This window comes from Penicillium expansum (assembly GCF_000769745.1).
Source record: "Penicillium expansum strain MD-8 chromosome Unknown contig58, whole genome shotgun sequence".
Classification (NCBI taxonomy): domain Eukaryota; kingdom Fungi; phylum Ascomycota; class Eurotiomycetes; order Eurotiales; family Aspergillaceae; genus Penicillium; species Penicillium expansum.
This window is the reverse complement of record NW_015971292.1, coordinates 273,673-289,993: the sequence shown is the minus strand read 5'-3', so window position 1 is coordinate 289,993 and position 16,321 is coordinate 273,673. Positions and strand designations below refer to the sequence as shown.

The 16,321-nt window shown below is 49.3% G+C and overlaps 6 protein-coding genes across 6 annotated transcripts; 3 read left to right on the top strand and 3 right to left on the bottom strand.

Moving 5' to 3' along the window:
- Nucleotides 1-3,736: 3,736 nt before the first annotated feature.
- On the top strand, nucleotides 3,737-4,972 carry PEX2_022240 (C2H2-type zinc finger protein; the record flags this gene model as incomplete). Its single annotated transcript, XM_016739499.1, has 1 exon — nucleotides 3,737-4,972. One exon carries the CDS (start codon nucleotides 3,737-3,739, stop codon nucleotides 4,970-4,972), a length of 1,236 nt encoding a protein of 411 aa, XP_016599409.1.
- A 921-nt stretch (nucleotides 4,973-5,893) lies between these two features.
- Nucleotides 5,894-6,187, bottom strand: PEX2_022230 (uncharacterized protein; the record flags this gene model as incomplete). Its single annotated transcript, XM_016739498.1, has 1 exon — nucleotides 5,894-6,187. One exon carries the CDS (start codon nucleotides 6,185-6,187, stop codon nucleotides 5,894-5,896), a length of 294 nt encoding a protein of 97 aa, XP_016599408.1.
- A 301-nt stretch (nucleotides 6,188-6,488) lies between these two features.
- On the top strand, nucleotides 6,489-7,565 carry PEX2_022220 (uncharacterized protein; the record flags this gene model as incomplete). Its single annotated transcript, XM_016739497.1, has 1 exon — nucleotides 6,489-7,565. One exon carries the CDS (start codon nucleotides 6,489-6,491, stop codon nucleotides 7,563-7,565), a length of 1,077 nt encoding a protein of 358 aa, XP_016599407.1.
- A 403-nt stretch (nucleotides 7,566-7,968) lies between these two features.
- Nucleotides 7,969-8,784, top strand: PEX2_022210 (U6 snRNA-associated Sm-like protein LSm1; the record flags this gene model as incomplete). Its single annotated transcript, XM_016739496.1, has 4 exons — nucleotides 7,969-8,143; nucleotides 8,235-8,303; nucleotides 8,369-8,484; nucleotides 8,611-8,784. 4 exons carry the CDS (start codon nucleotides 7,969-7,971, stop codon nucleotides 8,782-8,784), a joined length of 534 nt encoding a protein of 177 aa, XP_016599406.1.
- Nucleotides 8,785-9,933: 1,149 nt separating this feature from the next.
- Nucleotides 9,934-13,824, bottom strand: PEX2_022200 (mRNA-binding protein RRP12; the record flags this gene model as incomplete). Its single annotated transcript, XM_016739495.1, has 3 exons — nucleotides 9,934-11,742; nucleotides 11,800-13,707; nucleotides 13,762-13,824. 3 exons carry the CDS (start codon nucleotides 13,822-13,824, stop codon nucleotides 9,934-9,936), a joined length of 3,780 nt encoding a protein of 1,259 aa, XP_016599405.1.
- Nucleotides 13,825-14,489: 665 nt separating this feature from the next.
- On the bottom strand, nucleotides 14,490-15,734 carry PEX2_022190 (uncharacterized protein; the record flags this gene model as incomplete). Its single annotated transcript, XM_016739494.1, has 5 exons — nucleotides 14,490-14,741; nucleotides 14,802-15,259; nucleotides 15,324-15,392; nucleotides 15,446-15,651; nucleotides 15,718-15,734. The coding sequence occupies 5 exons, from the start codon at nucleotides 15,732-15,734 to the stop codon at nucleotides 14,490-14,492; spliced, it is 1,002 nt and encodes a 333-aa protein (XP_016599404.1).
- Between the last annotated feature and the right edge of the window lie 587 nt (nucleotides 15,735-16,321).

Below are 16,321 nucleotides of genomic sequence, written 5' to 3'. Positions count from 1 at the left end.
TTGCTTTTTCTGTTGTTTCTGTTTTGCATTTTGTCCGTCTCTTTGTCTTGGCCCTTTTTTTGGGTCCGTGGGACTGGTTGTTGCTTTTTCACCCCATCCAGGATCGACGTACCCGCCCTGTGCGCGGGTGTGCATGCCAGAACAAAAGGATTGATCGTCATCGTCGGAGTGAAAAGTGGGAGGAATGCTGAGAGTGACGAATCCCAATCCAATTTGCATCCATGGGTGGGATGAGCGGTAAATTCAAGTTCACATGCTTGCAAAGCTATAAGTACATGACCTCGTGTAATACCCGTGGTCACTAACTACGTGAATTGCGACCTTTCCCCAGATGGCGTGATGGATCGACCTTATGTGGAGTGGCGCCTTCATGACGACAGCGATATCGGAGAATCCCATTATCGGGGCGATCGCGATGATCAAGGCAGATTTGGTACGAAGATTAAGATGTCAGTCGTAGATCGCTTCCTGCGGGTGCGGTTCCGGGTCACTCCCCAAGGCGTATCGTTGGGGATTGTGGGGTAGGGGTGGGATATGGAGTATTTACATATCTTTCTGTTTTGGAGAGGATGATCACCGGGTATATCGGCTCAATAAACTTGGTAGATAAAAAAAAAGAAGCAGACTGAACTTTCTGGGGCGTGCACCGGCTTGTGCGATGAGGTTCTGTAGCCGTAATATTGCGATTATGGACTGTCGGTGATTGGAACTACCGATTTTGATTTCCCCCACTTTCGACTATCTACGATGTACTCCGTACTTGGAAGAGCAGTACGGGGTAGTTTTGTGGAGCTTTCGATTGTGAGGACCTGGTTAGGAAAGTGAGTCGAGTCCTGGGGAAGGGAATGGGAAACATGTCGGAACTGTAAATCCGATAAGCCTGCTATTCTATGAGTGTAGAGGTTTTTTTTATCCGTACATAAAGAGTAATACACCTTAGTGAATTCGTCACCTGAAACATAAACACCTCACACCCTGGTTTCATGATCCCTAACAAATGTACTATGTACACGTCGCAAAAATCGGCAAAAGGCGGGTAATTGCTTATAGACTCGTACCTGCTTCTCGGGTTTTGATAATTAAAAATAAAAATAAAATAGATCAGACTATCTCTTCCTGCAGATCGCCACTCCGAGTCCGGATTTTATCTAGAATGGTGCCATATTCCCCCGTGGAGAAAATGGAGAACTCCAGGTTGCGGCAGTGTACTCCGTACCGTCGGGTATATTTGTGAGTTCATTTTATTTTCTAAAAACTATACTGTAGGAGAACAGGGATTCGTGCGATTTCTTTCCAGATCCCCGTAACAGCTCAAAAGTACCAATTCGGTAGTCGGGCCGGCATAGGAATCTGGGCCCTGATTACTGTTATCTTTTGTCTTGCTTTTTCTCTGCTAAATGATCCTGATTTGCCAAGGGGATATTAGCCAATATCCCCGGAGAACTGTGGGGATCGGTTGAATTTGCTGTTCCGGGGGTAAAACTTCCGTTAAGATCGTTGTATACTTTACAGAGGATATACTGCGTATAACAAGATACCTTATAAGTAAGGTAGAGATGACCCTTATTTTACCTTGTGTGATAACGGAGTATTCTATCCCGGACCCCAAAGATAACGCGTATCCAAAGGGTAAATCGGACCCTCGGCGAGACGGCCTTGCCGAGTGGGCGTATCTTTGCCCGTCCCGTTTGTCCCGCACCTCGGCCCCTTTGGTTGCCCTCTTGAACCCGGGGGAACTTCGGGTGAAAGGTAATCTGTAAAACGTATCGTAGTTGCCTTCTACATACATAGTTTGTAAGTTAGTAGAATGAACGTGTGCCACAGATCGTTGATAGGAGAAGAAGGGGAAAAAAAAAAGTAAACATACATTATGCATATTTTATTATGATATATTTAATATTGTCCTGGGAACCGGGGCCCCAGACCCCCGGTTATTACCCTTAATGCGAGATTCAGCCGGCCAAGAAAAGGAAATCTACGCCCCCTGGTCACTTTCTATACTTGGGCGCCTTGGCAGTCGGGGATACCGCTGTCTTCTTGCGCAAGGAATGCAGCCAAGTGCTCATCTTGCAGGGGCTGACACTGGCACTTCTGGTCCCTTTGTCGAGATACGCGGCTTTGCGGCTGCATGGCAGGTGCATCAGGGTTATCAATAATTGGGCGATCCGCGCCTATCAGCGCTGTTAGTTTTATCGTTCCACAATCAATTATAGAGTTTGTTTTTCTTAAAAAAAATTAGGAAAATAGAAATTCATCATATCCTACCCCAAAATCCGGGGGATTATCGGCGAACTGAGTGGAGGATTCTAGGGTTTTGTACGGAGTACTTATAAATATATACCACGGAGGGTCCGGGGGGATGATTCCTCCGGATGATGAAGCCGCAGAGCAATTGGGGGTGACCCGAGTCATTTTCGTGGCCTCATATTTGCACTGGATGACCTGTTGATTGTGTTTTCGCGTGATTAAATGATTACCAAAAAATTAACCTTGTGAGATTTCACCTTCGACATCATCGATGATCCTCGCTATCGTCACTCCGTGACAGGATCAGATGGTCCCCAGGATCTCTATTGTACATGGGTCTGGACTGGTCCAGCCTAGAATGACCGTAACCCCCAGACTTTGACCCTTGTGGAGGTATCTCAAGAATAATGTGTACTGTACGGAGCAATGGGGTACATATATATAATTTTATAATATGTTGTATGGAGTGTTGGAGACCCCAGGTTCTGCTCGTCATCAGCTCTCCGCATGCCATCATTTTTTTAAATCATCCACTCTGTTTAGCTCGCCATCCGGAGATAGGCCAAATCAGAAGCCAGTAGAAAATCCCAAATTCCCCATGTTCTTGATAAGAAATTCTCCAGAGGCGCGATAGCCGGATAGGGACACGCACCACGCCACACGGTTCTTCAGGAAAAATGCGAGTCCCCACATTTTTGCTTTATGCAGTTATTTCTTTGATTCTTTTCTTTTTGGGACATTTTTGTAGGTATATGCTACATATTAGAGTGATTGAATACCTTGATATTTTAAGTAGTTCATTAGTCAATTCTATCTACTCTGTATATGTTGCAACTATATGAGGTTGGTCGGTGTAGATACCCCCACTCGAGTAAGGGTACGTCTTTTTTACTTTTCTTTTTTTTTGTTTTAATTTTCAATTTTCAATTTTTTTGAATTTCCCCTTTGGGAATTTTCAAATTTCAATTTTCTTTTCAAAAATTTCCCACTTTTCCTATTTTGCCCCAGTGTCCCCTTCTTCTCCCCCACACTTGGCCTTCCAACCTTGAGAGTCTCTTCAATTTTTATTTTTATTTTAATTTTTATTTCTAATTTTTTTAATTCAATTTGAATTTGAATTTTTGCTTTTTGAACTTGAATTTTTCAGAATTTTCTTTTCTCCAAGTCCGATTCCGACACTGCCCCTTCTCCCCCGATTTCTCCCTTCCCCCTCCATTCCCTATATTACTTGTGACTCCCCAGATCGTCGTCTCCAGGTTCCTTTTTCCTTCTTCCTTTCCTCTTGCTTTATTGCTCGCCCACGAACTCTACTCGATTACTTGTTTTTACAACAAAGTGAGCTATCAGCATTCTCTGCGCATCACTCCGATCCCGATCGACCTTCCATCCCAATCCGGGTGTTTGATCGACCTAAGCTCGGGATCCCTGCGATAAAACCGTACTCGGTCCTCCAGAACAAACCTTCATAAATCCACCCCGGGAAATTCACATGCCACCACCGGCTTCTTCAGTAGGATTTTCAAATCTACTTAATCCTCACGATACTTCGCCCGACTCAACACCCTCGACTCCAGGAGACGTTTCAATGGCTTCTTCAGTTAGCTTGCTACCGCCTCTCATGAAGGGTGTGCGCCCCGCGACCGAGGAGGTCCGCCAGGATCTGCCCCGGCCATACAAGTGTCCTCTTTGCGACCGTGCCTTCCACCGCTTGGAGCACCAGACGAGACACATCCGCACGCACACTGGCGAGAAGCCACACGCCTGCCAGTTCCCCGGTTGCACGAAGCGCTTCAGTCGATCTGACGAACTAACTCGCCACTCGCGCATCCACAACAACCCAAACTCGCGCCGTAGTAATAAGGCTCAACACCTGGCAGCAGCCGCAGCTGCTGCAGGCCAGGACACTGGAATGGTCAACGCTGCCAATATGATGCCACCTCCCAGCAAGCCCATCACTCGCTCCGCTCCAGTCTCGCAGGTCGGATCTCCGGATGTTTCTCCTCCTCACTCCTTCTCTAACTACGCCAACCACATGCGCTCAAATTTGGGTCCTTACTCCCGCACCACTGAGCGTGCTTCCTCCGGAATGGATATCAACCTTCTGGCTACAGCTGCGTCGCAAGTAGAGCGTGACGATCACATGGGCTTCCACGGCTCGCGAGGCCACCAGATTTTTGGCTCTCGTCATCACGGCACTAGCCGTGGCCTCCCTTCGCTCTCCGCGTATGCAATCTCGCAGAACATGACCCGTTCGCATTCAAACGATGACGATGATGGCTATGGGCACCGCGTCAAGCGCTCTCGTCCCAACTCACCCAACTCCACTGCTCCTTCCTCTCCTACTTTCTCTCACGATTCTCTGTCTCCTACTCCCGACCACACTCCCTTGGCCACCCCTGCACACTCGCCCCGTCTGCGCCCTCTCGGTGCCAGCGAGTTGCATCTGCCTTCAATCCGCCACCTGTCCCTCCAGCACACTCCTGCGCTGGCGCCTATGGAGCCGCAACCAGAAGGCCCCAATTATTACAGCCCGAACCAGGGCCACATGGGCCCAACCATTTCTGACATTATGTCTAAACCCGACGGCACGCAGCGCAAGTTGCCTGTGCCCCAGATTCCCAAGGTTGCGGTGCAGGACATGCTCAACCCCGCGGCCGGATTTTCTTCCATGAACTCGTCAGCCAGCAATTCCGTTGCTGGCGGTGACTTGGCAGACCGGTTCTAGCTCTCTTATTTGCAACCTCTTTATGCCTTGAAAACTTATGTTATGCGCGCCACGAAACGATATAGACTTGTGCATTTTTACTCTGGCTTGCGGGCATCAACGGTGTCGGATTGGTTTTGATTTTTTCTTATCACTGGCGCTTCCACCAAATAGACGGATTGGGATCTTTTTCTTTTATTTTTCACCTTTGGCTGTTAACTCCTCTCTGGAGACTTTTCCTTTTCAAGTTCAAAATTCCGTGTCGAAAGACCTGCTTCTACTCTTTTTATGTTATTCTCCTCTCTTGAGGCCTGTGGTCTCATTCACTTCTGATCGATCCCTGTTCCTTTACTTCTCTTCTCTTACTTAATTTCTCACACTGAGTAAAATCAAGAAATTTCACTCAACCCTTTTTTCCTTTGGAGACCTTAGCTTGATTTGCATGTGATATGATATTCCCCCGCAATCTGTATATTTGCACTTGGCCCTGGTTTGGCAGTATAATTGACTCGGTGCATCTACAACATACGCTGTATATCATACATAGCCTTTGGTCCTCGTATATTTCTTTGAGATATTGAATCTGAAACAGTGTTGCAACTCTATTCCATCTAAGAATAGGATCTCCTAACAAAAAAGATACATTCACATGTCAAGTGGAAGCACTTTGTCTAGAACACGCCCAGTGATCTAGATTCTCATTCACAACCCTGTTATTGCTATGTATGAAGAATCTATTGATGTAGGCCATGGAATCCCTGGAATCCTTGGGATGTCTGTTTTATATATTTTACTCCACAAACGGAGATTTCCCGATGTTTGTGTCATTTTAATTATCATTTTAATTAAGCTTACTCCACCAAGTTCACACTACGAACATGTTTTTAATACTCCGTACACAATTCTTCATTATATCCACAAATGACGAATAAAGGGTATTTATCAATCCATCATATTTCCAAGTATAAGTAGAGTCAAACTGCCCTTTCCAACGAAAACTAACCTGCAGATAACCGTGCCCGTGCATTGTATCCCAGACCATGCATCCTCAACAAAGAGAAGAAGTTCTTTTGAGAAAAGGAAATATACATAATTCCGGGTTAAAAGGTATAGTCTAATCCATATAAGTCCCTTATATAACCCAACTAGCCCCCAGTGCCCCGCCCTAAGATTTGAAGAAACGGAAAATTCCAAAAGTCCTAAACACCCCCACTTCCACCCATTCCTAGATGGCATAGCCTTACCTACATCGTATGCGCAGAACGGCCCATAGATGTCATGCATGCTGACAAAAAATTGCAGATCTGAAGGTGTGCAGTTGATCTGATATCGGACCGCTGGGGTGTATGTATTTCCCGCTCTATCCCGTTCCCCTCATCTGTATTACTTCCCTCTTTTTCTTTTCCTCCTATACCTATACCTCTACCAGGTGCTACTACTATTGCTATGTAAAAACTGCTGGGTAATCCGACTCTAACGCGATCCAGCCGTATCCATCCCGGGCAATAGACCTCCCCAATCTTTTGCATCGCGGAGCATGTCGGAGCGCAAGCCCACAAGCCCCGATGACCCTCGTCGAGGCGACATCGATCCGCCTCTCGTTTCACGCTCGAATAGAGACCGCCATAGAGGTCGAGACCATCGCCGATCGTCTTCTGCTCAAAGCGTCAGTATCAGCGTGAGTTCGACCTCCAGCAACAGCACGGCTTCCAGTAGGAACCCCGCCCTGTCCCAAAAGCATCCCAACAAGAAAAAGCACCCGGGCGTCGTCGTGACCACCATGTCGTCTTCGCCTGTCATGCCGGAGTTGTCTAGCGCATCGCCTTCGCCGTCGATCTCATCAGTCGACACCAGACCCGGTACCGGTGTTGAATCAGCATATGGAGATAGAAACACAGATGGGATTTACGCTCTCGGCGATATGGCGCCGTTAATAACCACCGACAGTGTTCAAGAGCCTGCTCTATCGCGCGCCTCGATCTCGTCCTGGGGCACAACCGCAGCAGCCTCTACATCATCCGCGACGCCATCAATACCCATATCTCTAACAGCTAGCACGGAGCAGCGCACATACGCATGCCTCTTCCACATGCTGGACTGCCATGACTCCTTTGACGACGGGGCAGAGTGGCGCACTCACGTCTTCAGCCACTTTCGCTCGCATCCGACACCGCCGTCAGCGCGGTGTCCGCTGTGTCCGAATACAAAGTTTGTCGACGGCATCTCGGACCCCGTGTCGTCGCCTGTTCTCGAGGACGGCGAGTATGCCCGCTCTATCGATGATGCCGTTCGAGCTCCGCTGAGAGACTTCCCCTCTGCATGGGATCGCATGCTCGATCATGTTGCTGCGGATCACTATTGTCTTGGCCAGACGCTTGCTGGGAGTCGGCCGGATTTTGAGCTTATGCGATATCTTTATGGAATGCGGGTTATCACGGATGCGCAGTTTAAGGCTATGCAGTTGCCACCAGCGCCGTCGAGCCCGGCTTATCATCGCTCGCAGGATGGTGTTAGGGCTAGTATTGGCTCTGCCGATGAGCCGTACTGTGCGCCGTATAGTAAGCGGCGGGAGGAGAGGATGAGGGGGCAGCAGAGGGGTCTCGGGGTTTTGTAGATATAGACACTTCTCTGTTGGCTTCTGGTTTGAGGTTTTGGTTTTTGGTTCTGGATATTCCCCCTTTCGCTTCTGTATAGCATGTACTTTTCTTGAGACCTTTTAGAAAGCGAGTGTATTTTTTCCTCCATAGAGTATCTGTGTCTCTTCTGAGAGAAGAATATCAAAAACCAAAATGTATAGATCGACCCCGAGCAAACAAGACAAACTCACCGCCCTTGATGACGGCCTTTGCGACCTCGATCCTCCATCGCGATGATCGAAAGAAATAGAATGAGAACGTCCACATCAAATTCCTGAATCTCTCTGCATCAGCGTCTTCCCGCCCACGACCCCCTACCTACCCCTCCCCACCGCTTTCCGATTTTCTCTCCGCCAATCCAACAGCCACAGACACCACACCATGGAGCGCCTATCTCTAAACGAAAGCCCTGCCCCGGCCCCTCGAACCCCGCAGCAAAACCAACAATTCGCCCAGAATGCCCTTGGCCCAGCAGGCCCCCAGCCAACAGGTGGCCCACCGCAATTACCCCCGCAGATGTTCACGACCGCCGCACAACTGCTCGACCTAACAGATAGTATGTCCAGACAGACGCGCTCAAAGCGACCCAATAGCAGAAAGAACAAGAGAGTGTTAAAGCGAGGAGAACAAAGCTGACGCAATCGCAGAGAAACTTGTTCTCATCCTCCGCGACGGCCGCAAACTCATCGGTGTCCTCCGAAGCTGGGACCAGTTCGGTATGCTAGTCGCACCATCCTCAACCCCAAGCTCTCGTCCTTTATCTGATATTCAATCCCCGCAGCAAACCTTGTTTTCCAGGATACCGTAGAGCGCGTTTACGCGGGACAGTTGTTCGCCGATGTCTCGCGCGGGATCTTCATCGTTCGTGGAGAGAATGTGCTCCTACTAGGCGAAGTGGTATGATCAATTCCTTAATCCACAGTCCTCAATTCCTCAATCTCCTGCTGCAATTTACGGGATTTGCTTTGTGCAAACCAACAATGTACCCCGGCAAGGAACCCCGCTTACATATTTGATACGCAGGACCTCGACCGCGAAGACGATATCCCACCCACGCTGACCAGAGCCCCATTCGAGGAAGTCTTCGAGCTGAAGAAGAAGGAAGACGCGAAGCGGAAAACGGGCGATAAGAAGCGTTACGATGAGCTGCAGGCGCTCGGTTTCGAGCCAGAGCACAGTGGGGAGATTCTGTTCTAATTATTATCATCCACCTGCTTGTTGTGTGTTTAGTCTGTTGGGGTCAGTGCATGCTATACTAGACTTTGCTGTCTGACCTGTATGCTCTGTCGACTTATCGCTTGCTCTATTCCCGGGGTCGGGTATTTGATATTTTTGATACCTGCATTGAAGACTGAGTGTTGAAAAGGAACGAAGGGGCGTCAGTACAAACCGGTCGATAACCTCCCGATGAGCGACGGAGTCGATTTCTGCGCCGTGGCGGATTGTGATTTGTTTGAAATTGCATCGGTGATGGAGTTTTGGCTGGATTCGGATGCTCGACGGAGCGGTGGGCTACTACTGTCCTGCTGTATACTACGAGGGAGCTGTCGATGCTATGACCTTTGATGGATGCTATGCCGTCTAGTCTTGAGCTCGCGAGCCTTTTTGTTTTTTGTCCCTTTTGCGTCGCACTCTACATCTACTTCTCTGGGCGAGCGATGGGGGCTGTGGGAAATGCTGCTGAGCTGCCTGGTTGGCTGGCTCGCGTTCATGAAGTTCTGATTGATATGTTCGATACACTTTTTTTTTGCATGATAAACTGCTTTGCAAATGAGAATATGAAAAAATCACACTGCATTTGGGATTTCGGGTGTTTAGTGGTAGTCGAGGTATACTTGACCAGTAGCATTTCATCAGCGCCATGGGATATCGGATAATTTGCTTATTGGATAGAAATGTGATGCAGCGAGAACTGTGCTTCCAAATACAAATTGCTGCTCATCCTATGGATATGCACAGCTTGTGCGCTACATGTACGTAGATATTACACAGACGAGAATAAAACAATATCTATGTCCATTGACCTAATAGAAACTTTTGAACAGAATCGTAATCATATCATGAAAAACACGGAGTCGAATAACTCTGCATCGAAACAGAAAAAAGCCCAGAGTCAACGGAATCACCACAGCGGAGGGTATTATGAGAACGTCAACACTAACCAAGCACGACAGGGACCGAAGACCAGATGGCAGAAACAAAAGAAATAAGAAATCAAAAACAGGGAACTCAGAACAATAACTCCGGGATCTGCTAGATGCCACCCTCCTTCTCTCTCCAGCTCAGTACCCAAGCCCCGACAGACAAGGCGAAAAAGAGATATGACTTACTTGTAAAGTAAACAGTTTATCTCTTCTTGCCCCATCCCGAGCGGTTACCACCCCGAGGAGCGTTGCCAGGATTGCGACGCTTCTCAATGCGACCACCGCCAGGAGCGCCAGAAGTCTTGGGAGCACCAAGACCACGACGACCAGAGCTCTGACCGGATCCAGAAGCGCGCAGGTCCTGCTTCAGATCATCCTCATCGACATCCATGCTGTCGCCAGCATTCTTCTTCGAAGACTGGCCCATCTTCACCTTACCTCTCTGGCCACGACGGACAGCGTCGGGTCCACTAACAGCAGCGAGGTAGGCGTTAACACCGCCGTCGCCAGCACCGGACATCTCGACGTCGTCAGCGACGACATCGCCATCTTCGCCAAGGACAAGACGACCATCAGCATCGACCTTAGCGGAGCGCTGCTTCTTCTTCGAGCCGGGGCCTGTGTTGAGGAAGCGTTGGCTGGGCTTGGTGGTGGAGATGCTGGCCAGGGCGTTGGAGCCGAGCAGATCGAGGGGATTGTCTTCGGGGGACATCTCACGGATGTACTGGGTGCTTTGGCCTGCCTTCTTCTTAGAGTTGCGGCCCTTGATTTGAGCGACGTTGTCGACGTCAACATCACTGTCGCCGTCGTCTGAGTTGTCAGAGGAGTCGGAGTCAGAGCCGTAAACGGCCTTGTCGAAGGCGTTGCCGGATTGGGGCTTGGAGGCCTTCTCCTCTTCGTCTTCGTCTTCGCCTTCAGCACCCTCCTTCTTCTTGCGCTTGCTGCGCTCACGGGCTTTGCGGATGTTGACGATAAGCTTGCGGTCTTCCTCGCCGACAATTGCCTCCAGGAGGGGAGCACCGAATCGGCGCACAAGTCGGTCGATGATGCCCTTCACCTTGCTGCGGAGACGGCCCTTGTGCTCCTTGTTCCAGGCCATGAGGCTGGGAACCATGGTGTTCAGACGGGGGCGCAGGGTTTCGTCAGGGAGAACGACGACTGCAACCTTGACGAAGCCAAGGACAGAGCGGACGATCTCACGGTTGTTGGAGGTAAGGAAGAGCTCAACGGTCTCGACGAGTTCCTTGAGCATCTCAGGCTGAAGTTGTGTCTGGAAGTCGAAAAACAGACGCGAAAGCGCGGTGACAGTGGCGCCCACCATGTGAGGAGCTGAGCCAGCCAGACCAGCTGAGACCATGGTGAAGAACTCCTCGAGGGTAGCGGGGGCATCGGGGAGATCATCTGCCACGCCTGGAACAAGCGATCTGCGGATGACAGTGCCGGGAGGGTTACGCTCTGAATCGGTTGTACGCTTGGCCAAGAGAATCAGCAGGTCAAAGGCCGCTGTGCGTGCCTTCTCGTTGCTCTCTTTGCAGCCTAGAACCACCTCGGACAGGATTGCCGGGATGAAGTGCAGATCCGAGGTGGGCAGGTGGTTAATCATCTCGGTAATAGCGAGCATACGATCGCGGCGGCCAGACGCAGGGGTGGTATCTGTGGTGGCAAGCATGAGAGCCTGCAACTCTCCACTACGCTCCTGGAGGGCGGCGCGGCCAGTTTCGGTTGTTCCGAGACGAGGAATCAACTTGTAGGCCTTCTTGATGAGTTGCTGATCCGGGTTGGGGGATGAGCTGTTGAGGATAGCTGCCGCCATGGCAAACAAGCCACTGAAGCTGGAGCGAGGGAGGTAGATTGACATAGCGATGACAAGGTCAATCAGGGTGTGGGAGGTCGGTGGCATCTTGTCGGACGGGTTTTGAGCCTGAGCACTCTGCTTGGTTGCTGTCTCTTGCTCAGTGACCAGAGAAGACTCAAGCATTGAAGTAACGCGGTTGAAAGTGTCATTCAGCTCCTATGAAGGGTGTCAGTCGGTGTTGATTTGTATACAAAACTGAGGAGGGAAACTTACATTTTCAGGGGTAATGCTCAAGTAGGCATTGATACACTGTAGGATGTAGCCGCGGTAATGGGGCAGGGTCTGGCTGTAGACGTTGAACAACACAGCCAGCAGATTGCTCGCAAGACTGCCGAGATGAGTGAGGTTCTTCTGCGCAGCGACCTTGGTGATACGTCGTTGCAAAATCAGATCATCCTCATCGTTTTCGACGGACAAGATAGCCTGGTTAGACTCAACCAGGTTCTGCAAAGCACGGCAAACATCGACACGCAATTCGGTCTGCTTGTAGAGAACGTTAGACAGAAGCTCAGCGAATGTCTGGTCAAATGCCTCCTCAAGATCAAGCGGCAGCTCGCAGTAGCCGGGAAGGGTACCCCAGGTTTGTTGGACGAGAGTTTCGAAGATCTTCACTTCCACGGACTTCTCAGCGGCACCGAAGTTGACCACCTTCTGGTATAGTGCCTCACTCAGGGGAACGAGTTCGGTACGGAAGTGGCGGAGGTTCGTGTTGGTCACGCTGTCGCGCATAATGGGCAGCATCCAGACACGACCAGGCTGACCAGCCTTCTGTTCGATAATGTTGAGGGGAAGGATCTCCAATACTGCCTCGGGGCCCATGGCCTCAATGGCGCTAGCGAGAACGGCATCGGCTTCCTTCTTGCCGTGGAAGCCGCCATTGCTGCGCAGTTCACCGATTGTGGAGACAATCTTGACGAGATACGGGCTTGATCGCCACTTGAAGCAATCGAACAGGGCAGAGCAAACATTGAACACCTCTTTCCAAGCAGCCTGATACTTCACAGACAAAAGGTCAACGGCTGCACGAGACAACTTCTCCAAGGTCTTCTCATCATAGACAGATGGCTCCACAATAACACTGTTGGGGATACAATTGTGTAGGAATGAGATCAGACACTCAGATGCGGAAACACGGATGTTGCTGGAAGGGGAAGCCATGAAGCCAGAAATCAAGGTGAACAGATCCGGCAACTTCTCGAAAGTATCCTCGGGGGTGATTTGCGCAGCTACATCGTAACCGCGAGAGAGCACTGCAATCCAAGGTGGGAGAAGCTGGGAGTCATTCTGCGCAGGCTTGAGTTCGGAGATAGCATCCAAAAGACGGGGCAGCTTTGAAGACGAGAACTCATCAGCCATTCCTTCGAAAATGACCTCAAATACCTCGAAGGCACCCATGGTGATGTACTCGTTGCTAGAGCGGGAAGCGTTCATCAGGAGTTCGCTGAGTGGTTCGATCTTCTTGCTGGGCCAGCCACCTGACGCCGAGGCGATGGTCTTGATCAGCTGCAACGAGTGAATGATAAGGGGCTCGTGGCTGTTAGCCTGAGCATCGTGACGACCCTTCTTTTGCTTGTGAGCGGCTGTGATGCTATCGCCCAGAGTCTTCATCGCAGACTGAGCGCACATATCCGCACCTGGGTGGTCCAGAGACGGGCTTGGCGGGGGCGCCTTGAGAACTTTGACAAGAGCCTCCTGGGCACGCTTCCGCACCTTGGGACGGTGGTCAACGGAGAGACTCAGCAGACCTGCCATTGCGCGTCGCGGGCCGACCTGTGTGTGGGGGAGATTCCATGATGCAGCGTCCTGGGCAATGAGAAGAGACTCAAGACAGCCAATGGAAGGACGCAGGAGCGGGGCTTCGACCTCAGGGAGAGAAAGTGCGGGTGCAAGACCTTCGAGGATCTGGGAAAATTTGGAGCAAAGGATCGGAGCGGGGACGTAAACGGTTGTGATGTCGAGAAGGTAGACAACGGATGTCGCTAAGTCCTTGTTGACAATGCCCTGGGATGCGGACAGCGACTGCGAGAGCAGTGCAAGGAGAGCGGCAAAGTATGCGGTAGGTGAGAAATCTGCCTTTTGATCACGGAGAGTATCCTCAACTGCAGAGAGCACCACAGCGGTCTGTTCATGGATCCGTTAGTGTCGATTGATTGGGTGTGCAGCAGGAAAACTTACGTGATGCTGGTTCTGCAGCTTGGGAGACTTAATCTTCTCAAGCTTCTCCGCCAGAGTCGCCATGATGATTGAGGACGACGAGGTGGAGAAGATTCAAAGAAAGCAATGTATTGGGATGAGAAAGAGGGCTGTTTGGCGGTGATAAAAATCGTAAAGGAAAAAAAGTAAAGTCCGGCAAATTTGGAGGCGGTCAGACAGGCGGCGGGGCGGTGCTCTGACTAAGATTGTTTTCTCTTCTCAATTTTGTTCACAATCGATAATCAGAAACTACTTGTTGAAGATATTAATTTCTTCTTAATACATATAGCTGACTTATGAGCAATGTCAGATGAAGGGGGTTTATTTAGGTTGGTGTTAGTCTGGTGATGTCTTCCGCTTGCTTTAAATTGATTCGATCCTTTCCTGGTCCTAAGTGGCCATTTTCATCAGAGTCATGTCTGATAGAATTTAAAGATTAGTAGCCGACTAGATACTTCCAGACAGGTTTTATAGGTAATCATAGTATTTTTGCGAAGTCTTTGAGTGCATAGCATTTTGCTATCTCAGATAACAGAAGCTCTAAGATCACACTACCTAGGTATGACCACTGGGAACCATCAGATTCTACGCAAATAATGTGAAAGAAATGAAAATATCGTGAATTGGATAATAATGCTTGGGGTGAACAATGTGACTTGCAGATATTGCAGATCGCATAATTCCTTGCAGTGAACGCTCCTTGAAGATGATCACAGATGTGCCGCTTCAGCAATGATTGCCTCCCGCACCGCGTTTTGGAAGCTCTCGCCATCTGGTTGCCATCCTAATAACTTTCTTCCGCGCGAAGCCTGACCTTGGCCATTGGTACCCAGAAACGCACTTCCATAGGGTATCACTACATTGGCCTCATCAAGATTCATAGATTTCACCGCATCAGGTGAATCAATGTAACCGAGGCTATGCGCCTCTTTGGCGATTAGTAAAGCGATTTCCTTGAAGCTCTGACAGAAAGAAGGAAGGTTAGTGTGAATAAACTGAGATATGTGAGGTCATGAACCGACCTCGAAGCCATTTTCAGCAAAGAAAAGGCCATTTTCATTCCAGATAAGACCGGGCGTTGCGTTGACAGCATGCTCCACCAATTTGACAAAAAGGTTAGCCAAATCAGAGACATGAATAATGCCCCATCGACTTAATCCCCTGCCCAGATATAGACCAACGCGTTGAAGCAGAGCGGCCCGGGCCAAGGCGGGAACCTGGATGCTGCGTTGATTCACAGGACCTTTACCAGTGCCAAATATGATAGGAGGCAAGACGATGGCGGTTTTGGGACCACCTGATCCCAAGTCAAGAATGTAGTTATCCACCACCCGACGATCTTTGTACGCTCGAATTATGTCCCGGAGCTCAGCAACGCTATCCAAATCATCAAAGATTTGATCCGAGGGCTCGCCATATGAGTTGTTATCAACCTCGGGGCCTGCCAGAACGCTAACCCCGGTAACTTGAATGTAATAGGCTGCAGTTTTGCTTTAATTAGCGATCAACCCCGAAATAAGATATTGCAGTAGTGGATGGTGTACCATTTTGACGCCCCGCCAGGCCCTTTGCGATCGCTTTTACGCTTTCGAGATGTTTGTTACTAGCAGCATCTAAATGAAGAAAGTTAGTAATAGGTTATGCGACCAGATGTAAATTGACTCACGGATAACAATATCGGCTTTGCGCGATTCTTCTTCAATAACTTCGATATTGTCCAAATCCGCAAGGACTACACGGACCTTGGGAAATGCAGCTAAAACCTTGCTGGCCTTTCCATTATCTCTGATCAAGGCGGCAACCTTATAATCGGGATGAGCAAGCTGCAAAGCGTGGAGGACTTCGCCCCCAATATAGCCCGTGGCACCAGTACTAGAATTTGGGCCACGAGTTAGCAAACAAGGATCACTTTTTATGAATAAATGGAAAGCCACTTACAGGAAGATTTGTGTCATTTTTGAAATTGAAATTGAGGTTGTTGGAATGTTTCAAATTGGACAGAGAGGAGGGCTCGGAATCTATTATACATCCCTGCGCACCAGGATAGGAAGGTGATTCCGTGGAGAGACTGCGGGGTCAACAGCTGATTTTTTGGGTTTATCACGACATGTTATCTTGTTTTTCTCTTCTTTTCTTATACTTCATTTTATATTTTCTTTCTCTTCTAGTCGAAAGAGTGAAAGCAATTGGTCTACATCGCAGACTGTGGAAATATACTGCAACAATTCATGTCGGGCAGAAGTTAATACGCTCCAGTCCACCTATTTAGGCAATCACCATGTGAATCAGCCCTGGAGGAGCCCACATCTTATCAAAACTCGAATTGTGAAAGTTGGTCAGATGTAGCCAACCAAAAGCCTCAAAATGCCAAGGCCCAAGTTTCAGGCAACAGTGTGGATGCCTAGGCTAATCCTTTTCGGGAGAGAAAAAGCAGTAGTTTAAATAAACCTCCATTTCCACATTGACAGAGTATTAGCAGAAATCATGTCATTTCTCAGTTTACCCCTCGAGATTCATCAGCGGGTCATTTCATGCCTTCTTT